Consider the following 15959-nt stretch of genomic DNA (forward strand, 5'->3'; position numbering starts at 1 on the left):
TTTTTTTTATTAATTTACCTATATGCATTTTAGTTTTAAGAGATACTGATATCTACTTAAGTGATTTCATCTGTTCAGATTTCTTCTCTCTCATGCCCTCTGCTGGCCACTACGTATACTGCTGAAGTACTGATGAAGACTGCTCCGTTTTAATGCCATCATTTTTCACTTTGCAGAAAATGTTGCTCGTCATTGAGTTTAATTTTACTTTACGAGCTTGCTAAAATGAAGACTGCTTCCTTCTGCCCCTTTTCACTTACTTACAAAATATATACGTAACAGTGGCGCAATATATTCTGTCAACTCTTACTTTTGTTGGCGAGACACCACAGAAGCTAAGCTCAACCATCAAATTGTATTTATGTATAAAAAGTAACTTTTACACATTAGAGATCATTTTTAACCCAAAGAAATCTGTGCGAGCTGTCTTAGAAGGAGCATATGCAAATATCTTGATTTTCAGTATGAGGACACCGCTGGAGCGTCGAACGCACGAATAACCAAACAAAATGACATCTGATATTCTAGGGAAGAGGGTGAACGTAATTTTCGTCAGATACCTGTCCGAGCGGCACGACATTATTTTTCCCTGCACTCCAGTTTCCAAGGTGATGTGAAGTCGAAGCTAGCGTCGACTGATCCATACCGTGGATGAGGATGACGACGATGTAGGACGTTCATTTTCTCACTGAGGCATCATGGGTAATGTAGTGTTACTACGTGGCCGTCACCACCTAAATTCCAATCATTATCATACATGAATCTGAGGTGGAAAAAGTACTCACACGCTAAATTTTATTCAGGTTCAGGGTTTTGATATGGTGTCCACAAATACAACTATAAAAACAACAAAGACAAATAAATCATGTCATCAGTCTGTTGAGTGTGCACCTGCACTTATTACGACCCACAAAATGTCTTTTTCTTTGAAGTGCTTAAAACGTCCACATTTTTGGTCGTCCGCTTATGACCTCTTTTGAAAGGAACCTGAGAAAAAATGAAGAGTTCAACATCATTTGATGCCAAATAATGACAAGCGCAAACAATTGCCTTCACCAGACATAAATATTCACAAACCAAAATGTTATTTATGGGGCCCTCTGTTTCTGTCTTGGTCGTGTCATACCTACAACGCTGACCTTTGAACTGCACTAGTTTTTGTATTTTGAAATTAAAAATGGCACAATCCCAATTTATGGTCACAGACCTTCACTTCTACTGAGCAGCTGCAGGTTACGTCCTTCTTCCCGAAGCTGCAGCTGAAGAACTTGTTGGAGCAGCTCCTGCCTCAGTGTCTCCTGAACCAGTCCCATCCTCTTCAGCTTGTCGCTGTTCAGACGCAGTAGCGCTCGGCCTCGACGTGGCAACGGTTACAAATCACTTCGAGTTGCACCTAATTGCGATGAAATGGCACAAATTGTGTACCTGTGATGGCATGATGGGAGAAGGCCTCCACGTAAGCCAGGTAGTTGTGAGGACAGTGCTTCTTCAGCCATTTGCAAACGTCCTGCTGCGTCCACAGAACTACCGGTCGGACCAAGCTGGGCTGCGTCGGGCTGGTGTTATAGATGCTGTAATTGTCGCTGGAGCGATACTGTGCACAGCGCACAAAACAATCAAGAACAAAGGTGACAAACTCTGGGCCACTGGGACGGACGGATGTGGCCCATCACATCATTTGACTTTGCACTTTTAAAGTGCCTCTTAAGTAAAAATATAAAGACCACATCAATTTGACACACTCCAGAGAAGAGTGGCGGTAACAAACCTGCCAACTTTATATTAAAAAATAAAATCCGTCCTCTGAGGGCCATTTTTGCAACTTTAGTAGCACCAGCTCAAGTTGATAATGTGATGAGATGGCCCATTCTAATGAACACAAAGGCTATGTGAAACTTTTTTCTCCAATCAATAATGGCATACAATCGACCAGATATCTTATCACTTCTGCTATGAGGAGCAAATTGTATGGAAGCCACTGCTTGTGCTACTTTAAAGGTGCAGCCCGCGGAAAAGAAAACAGCCTCCATTCTGTGTTCACAAAGAGGCTGTGTAACGACCTATAGCCCCTGGACGCATTTGCTGGCATTTTTTTATTCTTTCAAATCTCTCTTAGAAAAGGATGCAGTGAAGGACCAATAATATCTCGGAAAGCTAACCAAAATAAATTCACAGAAATGTGCAACACAGGTATTGAACTACATGATATCAGTTACATCGGATTTGCATTTCATTCTTAGATACTAAGGAACCTCGTTTTAGTTTGTACGTCGCACGATTTGGTTCTTGACTAACGTTTTGGTCCTTACAGACGACAAGCAATTCCACAATGCAATGTTTTTTTTTTAAATAACCCGTGGCGAAATATTCGTAACAAAGAGCATCACAATAACCTTCTTATATGATGTGGGTCCAAAGCACTAAGATAGAAATAATAGTGTTTTTTATATGAATGAACTAAGAAACATCCACATCGCATCGAGACTACTTGACCTTTGGAACGTCCGCTAGCTTAATGCTAATGCACAGTACAAAGAGACAAAGTACAGAGACAGGCTAACTAAACTAGCAAAGATATTACCATTTTGGAACTTTTCTTACCAACACATATTTGAACACAAACGGGGCAGCAAAACATGAAGACAGACAATAAAACAACACTCACACCAGACACAGCTGCAAAAAGAAATTATAGGGGAGCGGCTGAGTCACAGCCATATTTTCTTTATCCTCAAAGAAAAATGACTAATATCTCAGCAACCTACTAAATCATTTGTTGAAACTCTTTCTGTGTCTCTACGTCTTTGTTATACTTCCTCCTGGTGGCCAAACTAGGAGCACAATGTGTGGCTGAACTTGATTAATGGATTTCTATTAAGGCTGAAACAATCAAATTAAAACTGACATCACAATACAATTTTCAAATTGCTAAAGTTAAAAAAAAGAATACAACTCTAATTTCTATTCATTTCAACTGAGAATGATTCTTTGCAATATGCGTTGAAAGTGGTACATGTCAATATAGTGCACCTGGCAGGTGTCGGCGCCCGGTCGCTGCAGCAGTTTGACCACCCGGCCCGCCGCCGCCTTCTGGCCTCGGCCGTCGTGCCAGGTCAGGTTGCCGCCTGTGCGTGCACTCAGCTGCTCTTTAAAGTCGTCGGGCAGAGCTCTGTACTCCACAGCTGGACGACAGAAACTAAAACTGGATGCCGCTACAGAGAGAAAAGATGATGAAAGATATTAAACGTTGGATTGCGCACGTTCCCCAAACACAGGCGATGATGTTATCGTAAACGACGTGCCCGTACGCGCTTCGATGGGAACAACAAAGCGGCCGCACGGCAACGTTCACACTCATCCGAGTTTCTGTCAAGAATTTGGTTTTAGCATTTTCAGAGAGGTAATTTAATTTCTCCGTTTCTCAACGAGATGAGGCCATGTTGGCAGACGTCCAAGCCCGCTCAACAGCAGGCGGTTGAGAAACATCGGCTAATTAAAGAACATGTGGAAATACGGTAAACATGCTTTTCTTGGCACAGAATGCAACCTTACTGATTGATGGAGCAGATTTGGAGAAGGCTTGCACGCAGATGTGTTTGTGTGTACCATCTTGAACTGACTAAAGAGAATTTGTGAAGAGGACAGGCCAGTCTTTCAGAAGCGACGGGGGTGTGCAGTCTTTTATCTTTATTTTTTATCTTCTACAAATCTTGCTGAGTTTCTTTCCCAGCGTTTGTATCTTGTAACTTGAGTTAGGAGAGGCTAACATGCCAAATATCCTTTACGATAGAACGTTGTTATGTCCCCCTCAGGCTGCTGTTGTAAACATTCTGCTTCTCCACGCTGATGTAGATCATTAGGAACAGTTGTCCAAATTCCCTTGGTTTAGTACTGCCTGAAAGGGCCTGGAAGCTCAACAACTAACATTGTGGAAAATAAAAATGTACATGTGATGTAAAATAGGAATCATAATCAACAAACTAGCTGATAAACCCTTAAAACACGAAACACGTGATGCATTTCTGACTAAGAACAAAACAAGAACACATGCTGCCATTTCCAAGCGGGTTGCCATAATTGGAGCATTTTAAATAACGAGAGGGCGACGCCTCAAAGTGTTTTGTTGTGCACAAGGCTAAACAAATACCTATGACTATCAGCAAGCTGTCCAAAATGTATGTGATTGTTTCTAATGACAAGGTCAAGGTCACGCTTAGTGTCAATTACATAGTATGTGTGAAAAATACAATGGAGTAAAATTGAACTAACCCTAACCCTTAATTCCAAAGGGCCTACAGTCCTAAAATAATAATTTAGTATAAAAATCTGGATATATAGATCAAAATATCACAAGTTGAAAAAAAGAATCTAAAAGGAAAACATGTGTTTTGTGCCATTTTTTACTACAACCACAACAATACAAATATACTGAATTTCTTAAAGTAACAACTTCTAGCATGATGGGATAACCATCATTTTAGAATCTTCATTTAAAGCATAACATGACATTCATGAAGATTAGCTTGGATGTAGGAAAAGTGGACAGACTTATCTTCAATGTGAGGTAGAGGTGTCAAAACGAATTGATTACGAGTACTTTAATAATCAAGAAATTGTTTAGAGATCTGCTTTTACTTTGGAAAACATTGACCACCAATCCTACTTGTGATATTGCTTAATTGTTATTTAGTCAATTATAATAACTAAATTATACCAAATAAAAATGTTTGGTTAACAAACAGTCATTGGGGATTATTTTTTAATACACATTTATACAACCAAAATTTACTCACAGGTCCAAGCAAACATTGACTTGTAAATTCCAAAAATGTAAGTCGGGTCATTCGTATCTCAAGGTGCCATTGAAGTTTTCATAATCAAAAGTAGTGTACGTAGAAAAAAAAATGCACATTAAAAAAAAGTCCAAAAGTAGTTTAACAACCGTGGCTTTTGTTAGATTGTGCAATCGAGTTGAAGTAAATGATGTATGAAGTTCCTTCAAATGAACTAACAATGCATCTTTAAGTACCCAATGAAATAAAGTAATGTGCCTACCGTCAACAGCCATGGTGCTTCCACGCCGCGTGGATTTATTGGTGCATGATCTCGGGTGGCAGCAGCAGCAACAGCAACAGCAGCAACAGCAGCAGCGGCAGCAGAGACACCGTCCCGCATCCTCTCGGCTCTCGAACTAGTCAACCAAGAAGCCCTTCCAAAGCAGACCGCAATGACGCGCACTGGCTATCTTCACTGACTGGTTCACACCATGACGTACACTAATGTATGTGTGTGTGTGTGTGTGTGTGTGTGTGTGTGTGTGTGTGTGTGTGTGTGTGTGGCTCGTTCTCAAACGCACACAGGAGCTCAAAGTGAAGCCCCAGGCTTCTAATTAAAGCAGCCAGTGAAGACAGACATACAAGCGCATGAAAAGACGTATTTCAAGCGTCTCCACTGTAAGTAATGGACAACTGTGCAAGCCTGGAGGCCTTCTATTATGATAGTAAATAAAAGAAGTGGCACGCCGTCACGTGTAGTACCCGGAAGAAACCCAACCCTGCTTGTGCAGGTTTCATATGCAAACCGCAAACATTTTACTTTGAAAAGTCTCATGGCACACCACCAAACAATTCACAAAAGTATGCAGTGTCCTACTCGCAAATTGATATCTTCAAAAAATATTTGGGGACTCTATCCTCTGTTATTTGATTAAATGCTTGCTTGCTCACAGTTTTTGTGCTTTCTGTAACGCCAAAAGATGGTGCCAAAGACCTGACTGAAGTCCTACTCATCTATTTAGTAGGGCTTTGGCACCACCATGTGGCATCTTGGTACCAAGCAACTACCTAGGCATAGGAATGGCATGCAGTCATGCATTCGTCCAGGCATAAGAATGGCAGTCTATTTACTTTTCTTTTATTATCTTTTTTATTTTTCTATGTTTATCGATTATCTACTTATTCTATTTATTTTTTTACTTTTTTATATTTTATGTATTTACTTTTCTATATTTATCTATTTTATGGATTTCTTTTTCTTTTAATTTATTTACTTTACTATTTTTATCTATGAACGTTTCTGTTTTTATCAATTTTATCTATTTACTGTTCTATTTTTTAATCTATTTACATTTCTATTTTGATCTATTTCATCAATTTACTTTTCTTTTTGTCTATTTTTTTTATCTATTGACTTTCCTATACTTCACTATTTTATCTATTTACTTTTCTATTTTTATTTATTTTATCTACGGTGGAGCCTCGAATTTCAACCGTCCCGGTTCTCAAACAAATCGATATTCGAACAAAAAATTTGAGATTTATTTGCTTCGGATGTCAGACGAAATTCAGTTGACAAACCTCGCGAGATAAGCCGAGAGGACCCGCATGCCAACTCAAGTTAGTCAAGTCAAGTTTATTTGTATAGCCCTAAATCACAAGCAGTCTCTTTTTCACGAGTGATACCTTTATATTTTACCATATTTAGGAGCAAGCCTATAAACAGTTCTAACAGTACTCACCATTTCCATATTTTTGTAAAGGGGTTTAGAAAAAAATCGTGAAGTATGGTAGGCTAGGCCACAAGCTAAAGCCACCTCGCGGTGTCCCGAATGCTAAGTTAGCGCTAAACTACGCGCGAACGAGAACAATTACTACAATACTACCAATATTAGTACGACAATAGTTTATCGTATCATTTAATAAAGTTGTTTATTATTACATTCTCCATATTATTGCGAGTGTTGTCCATCGTTCTTACCTCATGCGTTTCAACGCTATTCGAAATGGAGACCGCGGGCATTTGATTACACACACCTGCGCAGCACGAAAGAACCAACCTAGTAATCACCGCTTATTACTGATGGGAAAAAAAATAAAAAAAAAGAACTATATGAATAAAACAAACACGATGAAACTAAGTAAAGTCGTGAAATAAAATATTAGATGAAAACATGCCAAAATAACTTACTTTGTCACGAATAACAATACGATGCGGTCTGAACCACTGCTTCATTCATGCCTGTCGGGCTTCCGTAGCAACTTTCTTTTCCATAGTCCCATTGAAAGTTGATTGCTAAGGGTAAGAGTTGCTGGTTTCAATATACCATATTAAAAAGTATAAATAATTTGTGCCTTGTATGTTTTTCTTTATTTATATTATTTTTCTTAATAATTTTACGCCACCCAGTGAACTCTCACTTTGACCACTAGATGACATTGATTCCTGTTCTTAAGATGTTTAAAAAAATAAAATAAATAATAAAATAATAATAAAATAAAATGTAAAAATACTGTTTTTTGACAATTCTGTCCAACAATTGCAACAATTTCTTTAATTTGTCTTTTAATAGTAATGGAAGCTGGTTATGTTTGGAGTATTTGTGTATTTGTGGAGTAATTGTGTGTAGCAATGCCATGTTGATTGCATTAGAAGACAGATTGTGTATTGTCTTTCCCTCTGATGTTACACAAAAGAGAGAGAGAGGAATGCACCTTTTGAATAAAGTTTTGACATAATTTATTGCATTCTGTTAATTGAGAACCACTGATATACGGCACACTATGAGCATAAGTCTTGGGACACAGATCTGACTCCCCCTCCAAAATCTTTTCATTTTCTCTGCTTGTCATAGTGACGTGGCAATACTCTGACCTCAAATTGTATCTTAGATGTGAGGATTGTGATTGTATACATTGTTTAAAGCGGCCTGGCAAAGAATAGGAAAAATGATTACTGTATTTCCCTATGTAGTGGCAGAATATTGAAAATCTTCGAAAGAACTTCTTTGAAAGCAGAAGGATTTTTAAAGAGACAGTAATTAGTGTGCATGTGTGTGTGTGTGTGTGTGTGTGTGTGTGTGTGTGTGTGTGTGTGTGTGTGTGTGTGTGTGTGTGTGTGTGTGTGTGTGTGTGTGTGTGTGCATGTTGTCCAGATGTGTACACGCCAGCAGGAGCCTGGCGACAGCAAACACACTGCTCCTCTTAGCGAATGTGTGAAGTGTGCCTTGACCTCTGACTTGGCATGTGGCCTCCAAATGAGGTTTACTGAGGACAATCTGTGTCACTTTATAATTCTTTCAATCCTGATGCCTCAGAGTGAGCATATCATCTTCAAGAAAGTACAAATGAACACTAAATGAAAAAATTAGAACACAGAAATCAAACAATTCAATCAATTCTGATTGTGCCAGCAGTTCAGATTTGTCAAGTGTTGAGACCAATTATTCTTGTTTGTTCTCTTGCATGGGTGTGAACATACAAGAGATGCAATTGATGATTCAAGCCAAACAGCACCACAAGATCAACAAGAACATCCTTCCAGACCTGCATTTCCAAAAGCTCTGAGAGTTTCCCATCAAATCTACTGGCCAGATCTCAAAAGTCAAAATCAAAACTCAACATTAAAACACAGCTTATATTATACATATTTAATTTCATTTAAGCAATCTCATCCTTGGCTGACATATATGATAACTTGAATGCGGTTTCAGCAAGGTAAAATAATTGATATTATAGTTCTAGTTATGCTAGTTAGCTAGCTGGCTGCAACCACAAAGCCAGTCAGACAGTGTCAAAGTTTTAGTTCTTTTTCAAGGAGAAAAATGTGATGACATTATCAACAAATGCAACCACGTTTGGTTGTTAGAGGGCAAACCTGATGCCAACCAATCACTAGCCATGGAATTGATACGTCAAGCGCACGATAGTCACTCATTCGCTCACTCATTCGCTCACTCATTCGCTCACTCATTCGCTCACTCATTCGCTCACTCATTCGCTCACTCATTCGCTCACTCATTCGCTCACTCATTCGCTCACTCATTCGCTCACTCATTCGCTCACTCATGGCAGCCCCCCAAGTAAAGCGCATGTGATTTTGTCCTCTGCAGATCAGCTTCGACTTTCTTGCAACAGCAAAACACATTACAACAGCCTGTAATGAAATACCTCCAAATGGAACACTTAGCATCTCTGTAAACCAATGTTTTGAATTGAGGGGTCATGTTTGCTTTTTTCATTTCAATTACAAAAGGTTAAAAAAAAAATAGTATCAATTTTTCCATATTGTAGAAATGGTATCGGGTTGACAGTTTGTTGGGGGGGGGGGGGATATTTTTAGCACATCTACAACCTTTGAGACCGGAGACAAAAGCTTGATTTTTCATCATATTCAAACCTCATTTTATAAACTCGCCGTTTGTTTGAAACACTTTTTTTCGTATGTGTTTAAAATGGATGAATTAAAGGTTCTTTAAGAGGCTGTCAAATGGCGTGGATGGTGCTCCACTGTGAACTAACCTCATTTGTTATGTCATCAAGTCAAAATGATATGCAAAGGCATGCAAGTGTGGAAGAAAACACGCTGCCTTGGCTCATAACACACATCAAGGGATTAACATGTTGGCTCTGAATGTCAACTGCCAGTGTTAAAATTAAATAGACACAGAGAAAATGAGAAAAGGCTGCCCAAAGTCAACACACTCATTCATCGTCATTAGTACGTGTTTGATTGATTGTGAGTCAAAGAAAAGGCAATGTGTGGCTTGTCTTCTTTTTCCAGGCAGAGCCATGAGGCCTCACCCTGTTCAAAGTCAGCGGCCCTTTACCTGACGTAAGTCGTAAGACAGGCGCGCGGGTGCAAGCCAGAACCGCCGCAAATGTGTGTTGCCATTCAGGCACGAGTCAGGGTGGAGTCACCAGCCGGCGGGCTATAGGAGAAAGCTGCGCTTGTTCCACCCGGCCAGAACATTACGGCGCGGATACAACGTGTTTCACATCATACAACGGGAGCTTGTTTACAAATGGAGAAGAAAAGGTGTGTCTTGGGAAAAAGTAATATGCTCTAAAATTAACCCCGCACACCCAAAGTGTGGATAGGGTGTTGCCAGATGATTGAGGTGGGTCGGGACACAAACAGGATACAGGAAATAGACTGGCTTAAAAAAGAGAAAGAAAAGCTCAGTCAAGCGATATCAGCAAAATAATGACTGCACTTGGTCAAAGTTTGATCACATATTGTAGAAGCTGAAAGCGGATTTGGATTCTGAAAGCCTCATTGCTGTCATTGGACTTCATATAATTATGGCCATCCTAACAGGACAATAAAATGCTGCGATACTGTTTACTTTTGCCAAAGTAATTATTATATTTCAAATAAAGAGCAGTGCGCTTATTTATTCAACCACACAAAGACTCACCTCATAATCTGAAGCCTCGGGGCATGGCATTCACAAGTGTGGCTGTTGCCCGGAAGTGTTTGCGATTATTTGTTCCAGACCATGGAGGTTTACTGTTAGGTTCACTTCAGACTCTGCCCACGTGCATGGACATGTCAAGTCAAAGATTCCAAGATGTATGGCAAATTTGATGGCAGGAGAACGGGTGGGTGGCTACTGACAGCCAATTCCAAAAGGTTCATTTTTTTCTTGCCACTGCATTTTTTTGACATTCTTGACAGTGTATTTTACTTTTGATACTTTAATGTGTAGAAGTTTGAATTTTCACCCAATTTAAAAACCCAAACGTTTTCACATGAAAATTGATTTTAATTTTTTTTGAGGGAGAGCAGGACATGTTGCGAACCACAGAAATGATATTCTCCTCTCATCTTGGATCATCTGCCGACTCTTAAAACATGACAGACTACACTTTTTTCTACAGTTGGGGACAAGTGAATAATATTAGGTGTTGGCTAATTCAACTCCGTCAGTTCCAGTAGCATGCTGGTGTCACACTGGGTAGGGTGTGTGGGAGGAGATATGTAAATTGGACCTTTGGGGTTCTATTAGTGGCACCCAAAATCTCTGTCAGTGTACTGACGGACTTCATCACAGGCACTCCCATGAACAGTGGTGGGATTGTCAGGTTCAGGTTTGAATAAGTACATTTTGGAATATTTGACCTGATGGAAGTGGCGTTTTAACAATTTTTCATCTGTGAGTTTTTTTTAAAACCGGGGACAAGTGGATACCGTGTGATGAATTTCTCAATGGCAGCGAGTCTTTTTATAGTAATGATGCTATATTTGTCAATTGGAGAAGCAAAGTCATACAGTCCGTATGAGCATTATAATGACTACAGATCTGGACTGATGGAGCACCACGGGCAAGGAAAACCGACCAGCAGACACAAGTAAGCTTTGGTTCTCTCGCTTCTCAAGTCTGCAATACATGTAATTGTAACTCACTAACAACGTGTTTCCGCCTTTCTTGCCCTCTTTAAAAGCAACCACTGTGCTTATGTGATCGAAAAGACAGTGTCTTTCACTTTACAAGATGGGGCGGCCCCGTATGTCAAAGCTGAGTACAACAAGTGTTCCTGGCATAAAAAATGTCCAACGCTTATGTGAGTGATTTTCTTTTATTATGAATTTTACTTTGTGCTAAATACAAATGAATGCACATCCATCGATGTTTCAAACATGTATTCACCATTACAGTATATCAATAAGTATTATTGTTATTATTATATCTGCCACTGTGGAATTATTACTGTAGCAGCATCTATAGACTACACTCCTTTTTATTTTTAGTACACAACATCTTAAGTGTTTTTTTCCCCATTAGGTTAAATTCCTTTTATATCCTCCATAATGCTACTTTCTATTTTGTTTGTACTTTTTTTCATCTTGGGAATACATTGTCACTGTCGGGTGGTGTCCAAAGTTACCATCTTACCAGACTAACCACTACATTATTTAATTTGATATTATACCTTATATTATCATCATATCTTTGTGTACAAACATTGCCACAACACTCTGAAATACTGATTAATTAAATAAATAAATAAATTGCTGGATGGATGAATGAATGAATGTAGTTTTCAATCTTGAGGTGACATCATGCCACAAGTGACTGAAAATGTTTCACTTTTCAGACTGTTCAAATGTCCGAATGAGATTTGTTCCCAAGCGATTTTCAACACAGGTGACCTAGGGACAGACGAAAAGTTTCAATTTGGGAAAAAATAAAAAAATTGTCAGACGATGTTTCCTACCTACATTGACAATGTATTATACCAGCATCCATTTATTTGACTAATGTTAGTATGATTACGACATTGTTTGAAGGAAAAGCCCAAAATAAGTCATTTCCAATTGTTTTCTTCAGGTATCGCCTGATCTACAAACCAATGTATAAGGTGGCACATAAAACAGTCACCGAGTTAGAGTGGCGCTGTTGTCCTGGGTACTCTGGCTACAACTGCATGGAGGGACCCCCACCTTACCAACATTCCATGAAAAGCATGCCACCGTTTAACAGGCCACCATTCAGACGCCCACAGTTCAAGGGACCACAATACAAAGCTCCTATGTTTGAGGCTTCCATTTTCAAGGGCCCACCTAGCAACCCTGTTGTAAAAGCTAACCCATGGAATCAACCCAAAGGACCTCCCAAAAGTGGCTTCAACTCATACCCAATGCCTAACTTTGGACTGCCAAGATCTTCCAGCTATCCAGAGACTTCTTTTGAACCATATCCAGATGCTCCCGAGCCCATGCCGGACCATATCGAAGAACATCACGCAGCACATGAACAGAATCAAGAAGTGGAGCATAGACCAGAAGTGACGCTTGCTCCTACCAATGGCGAACAAACTGAAGGTGAACCAATATCCATTCCAATCCTGTCTGCTTTTATGTGTTTGTTATTGTAATAAATGTGACTGACTATAATACTAAATCTAACCCATCCTTATTTTAGGTCTGGCCCTAGACACTGAGACAGAAGGGAGAATATATCGAATGGAGGAGGACGTAAGACGTCTGAACCAGGGATTGGAGACCCTGAAGGGGACTGTGAATGGCCTGGAGGACAGCCTTCGAGCATCACTAAGAGAAGATGCCAACAGGATGCTCACAGCTCTGCTCTCTGCCGCCCCCAGTCCTCTTTCAGCTCCTGCTATATCTTCAAGTCCCCCCACAGTCGGTTTTGCGGAGATTCCCGGAGGCGATCCCGATGCTGGCGGTCTAGATGGCCAACACATGTTTACAGGGCTCACGGAACTGAATCAAAGGGTAGAAGAGCTCAGGACCGAGCTGCGAGACAAGACATTGGAGCTTCAGGAGCTTAAAGCCACAGTAACGACACATGACGGAGCACTTGAGAAGTTAGCAACCAGGGAAGGCGCAGTATCAGACTCGACCCATCTTGAGAGCAAAGCCTCAAAGGATACAGAGCAGCTCTTGGATGCCAAACTGAGTGCAGCCAGGACAGACATTCTGGGTGGGTTTGAGAAGCGGGTAGAGACTGCAGCAGGCCGATGTGAGGAGAAAGCAGAAGACTTACGTCGCCAGTGTCAGAGGGAGCAAGGTGAACGGCAGGAACAAATGGAAGATGCTTTGGAAGAAAGTGCCAGCGACTTATGGAGAGAGCTGAGGAACCTTCGGGAGCAGGTTCAACATTTGAACACAATAGAAAGCTGCTGTTCTGTGGTGAGTGGACTGAGCGACAGGGTGGAATTGGTGGAAACGTCTGTGGCAGGCCTCAATCAATCTCAGAGCCACCTAAGAGTGGAGTTGGGAGGTCATAAAGACCACATTGAGGGAATGCTTGAGGGGCGTCTTAAATATGTCGAGACTAAGCTCAACCTGACTGGGCAAGTGGTAAAGAGGAGCAGCATCTCAGACAAAGCGGAAACAGGACTAGGCCTGGAGGCCAGAATGGAGGGCAAGTTGAGGGAAGTTGAAGGACGCCTACTGATGGCTTTGGAGGAACTGGGTAATGCCACTGCCCCTGCGCTCCTCGAGGGACATGCCGTTCCGACCCTGGAGACAGAGCTGGAGTCCCTACGAGGGAGACTCGAAATGGACGTTGACAGAGTCCAAAAGCATCTGAGCAACCTAGAGATTCTTTGTTCTTCCTCATGTTCATCATCTAAAAAACCCACGGCTATTCAAGGAGACTCCGCTTTTTCAAGTAGTGGCCTGGCAGAAGATCAGAATGTCGAGTGGTTGTTAGAAAAGCAAGCTGACCGTTTGAACAGCCTCAACATCACACTACAGAACATCGTGAGGCATCTGACCAACAAAGAGCAGCGACCAAAAGAACAAGGTGAGCTCACCATCCTTAGGTTCAATGTTCGCTCTGTCAACCGCACTCTGAAAGGAATTCAGGAATCACTGGGGAACGTAGTCCACCAGGTGGGACGAGCAAACAGCTCCTGGCACGAGAGAGAGTCACGTCTGGCACAACAGATGAAGGGCGTGGTCCAACTGGTTCGACATCAGGCTTCCATGCTTGGTGTAGGTGAGCGCAAACTGACCCGGCTCAAGGGGGAGTTGCAGGAAATGAAGAGACGGCTCGCTGACGAGATCCGAGGCTGTCGGAGCACAGCTATGGGTGTACAAAAAGAGGTTACAGAGGTCGGTGGACGTGTTGCTAATGTGGAGGACCAGTGTAAAGGTCTTGATTCTTTAGCAGAAGATCTGGAGAGAATGAGGCAGGAGCTCGACAGACAATCCAATGGCTTTCTCATGCAATTCAATGGGACTCTCTCCAACCATTCCCAACAGTTGTCTGAGCTGAAAGACGAAATCAGAAACTGCAGCTCGAGGGCAGAATCAGCACAACAGAATTACGAGCAAGAGTTACAACGCGGGGACACATTTACTTCAAAGTAATTCTGCTCATAAGGAAATAAATTATATGAAAAAAAAAGAAGGGTAAACATTGTGCTGGTGCTGTGCAAGTCCACTAACACCTCATGATGTTGGTGTCATTTTTTTTTGTAAACTCAAACTGATATCCAGTCTAAAACGTTTTGCAGCAACTAACTGACTCCACTCAATGTTGTGATGACAAACGTTTACTTTTACTTGACTCGTGAAGGTGCTAAGTCTGAGTTGCAATGGTTTTCAACACCCACCAAATTGTACGTTACTGTGCTGATTACATGGTGAAAAGTCTTTGTATATATTTAAAATGGTTTTATGTGATGTTCTAGTTTTTATACTTTATTATGTGGAGACTAAATTACACAATGCTTTTTATATAATTTGATATTGTATTACTCTTTTTCTTTTTATAGCCCTGAATTTCTCATCTATTTGTACTTTGCTTAGGGTTGCCCACCACAAAAATAAACATTCTGTACTGTAAATTCTTTTTTGCTGAAAATATATTTTGTATCTCTAAATTAAAACAATTAACCTGAGTATCAAATTCTGACAGTTAAAATTCCCTGTAAAGTTGTGACAGTTGCAGATACAAGGAGGCAAACATTCCAAGAGGTAAATTGTCATCATTTGGAAGATACTGCAGAGCACAAATAAAAGCTTCTTTAAAAAAAAAACCACATTGAGTCCCAGAAGTAAACAATAAGCAGCCCAGTGGTGTCACCTTGCATCCAAATCCATTATCCATCATCGCCATTGCGCACTGCATTCAGCATTCCAAAGGCACTGCTGAAGTGACCTTGCTGGGAATCCTTGTCGGACAAACAATGACAATTATGTGGACGATGAACCCACTGCACTCTTTTTTTCCATCTCTCACATCTATTTAATAGAAATGATTGAAATGTCACAAGGATGACCATGAGAAAAGAGCTAGAGCAACAACCTTTAGCAGTTTTTTTCTGTTATGTCTGGTATTTATTTCAGAGTTTCTCAAATATTTCACAGCATATAGACAAGATTTTTTTTTTTTTTTATCAAGATGTTTGGTACGTTGTTTTTTTTACTGCTCCCCCGTGAACATTTGCAAAACCCAAATCTGGCACAAAAGCAGAGGATGGTTTTAAAGGTGATTCACTGCGTAGAGTGTCCTCAAGAGTTTTTGTCCTCATTACGGTGATCGTTGGAGGATGGACAGTTAGGATGCTGACTCACATACAAACTTGAGTATAATGTCATCTTTGATTGCGTGAACAAGCACCAACCCCAGAATGTACTGACTGATTCAGATTGCTCATATTTGTGGTTCCAAAAATCTGAAAATATAGATCAAGGGGATTCAT

At 40.6% G+C, this 15959-nt stretch overlaps 2 protein-coding genes across 4 annotated transcripts; one reads left to right on the forward strand and one right to left on the reverse strand.

Annotated features, from left to right (window-relative positions):
• Window positions 1–764: 764 nt before the first annotated feature.
• Window positions 765–8451, reverse strand: samd10a (sterile alpha motif domain containing 10a). Of its 3 annotated transcripts, XM_085906765.1 has the most exons (7): window positions 6757–8451; window positions 5056–5209; window positions 3553–3619; window positions 3031–3212; window positions 1426–1594; window positions 1208–1354; window positions 765–987 (listed from the first exon to the last, which is right to left on the reverse strand). In XM_085906765.1, the coding sequence occupies exons 1-7, from the start codon at window positions 6759–6761 to the stop codon at window positions 965–967; spliced, it is 747 nt and encodes a 248-aa protein (XP_085762891.1). In that variant the 5' UTR covers window positions 6762–8451; the 3' UTR covers window positions 765–964. The 3 variants fall into 3 exon arrangements, with proteins under 3 accessions (XP_085762891.1, XP_085762883.1, XP_085762874.1); XM_085906757.1 differs by lacking the exon at window positions 3553–3619 and having other exon boundaries at window positions 5056–6855; window positions 6967–7061; XM_085906748.1 differs by lacking the exon at window positions 3553–3619 and having other exon boundaries at window positions 5056–8364.
• Window positions 8452–10974: 2523 nt separating this feature from the next.
• On the forward strand, window positions 10975–14622 carry emilin3a (elastin microfibril interfacer 3a). The gene is made up of 4 exons (XM_085906716.1): window positions 10975–11129; window positions 11223–11342; window positions 12110–12603; window positions 12704–14622. Exons 1-4 carry the CDS (start codon window positions 10975–10977, stop codon window positions 14620–14622), a joined length of 2688 nt encoding a protein of 895 aa, XP_085762842.1.
• Window positions 14623–15959: the final 1337 nt, after the last annotated feature.

This window comes from Syngnathus leptorhynchus, chromosome 1, assembly GCF_054491065.1.
Source record: "Syngnathus leptorhynchus isolate UIUO chromosome 1, UIUO_Slep, whole genome shotgun sequence".
NCBI classification, from domain to species: Eukaryota; Metazoa; Chordata; class Actinopteri; order Syngnathiformes; family Syngnathidae; genus Syngnathus; species Syngnathus leptorhynchus.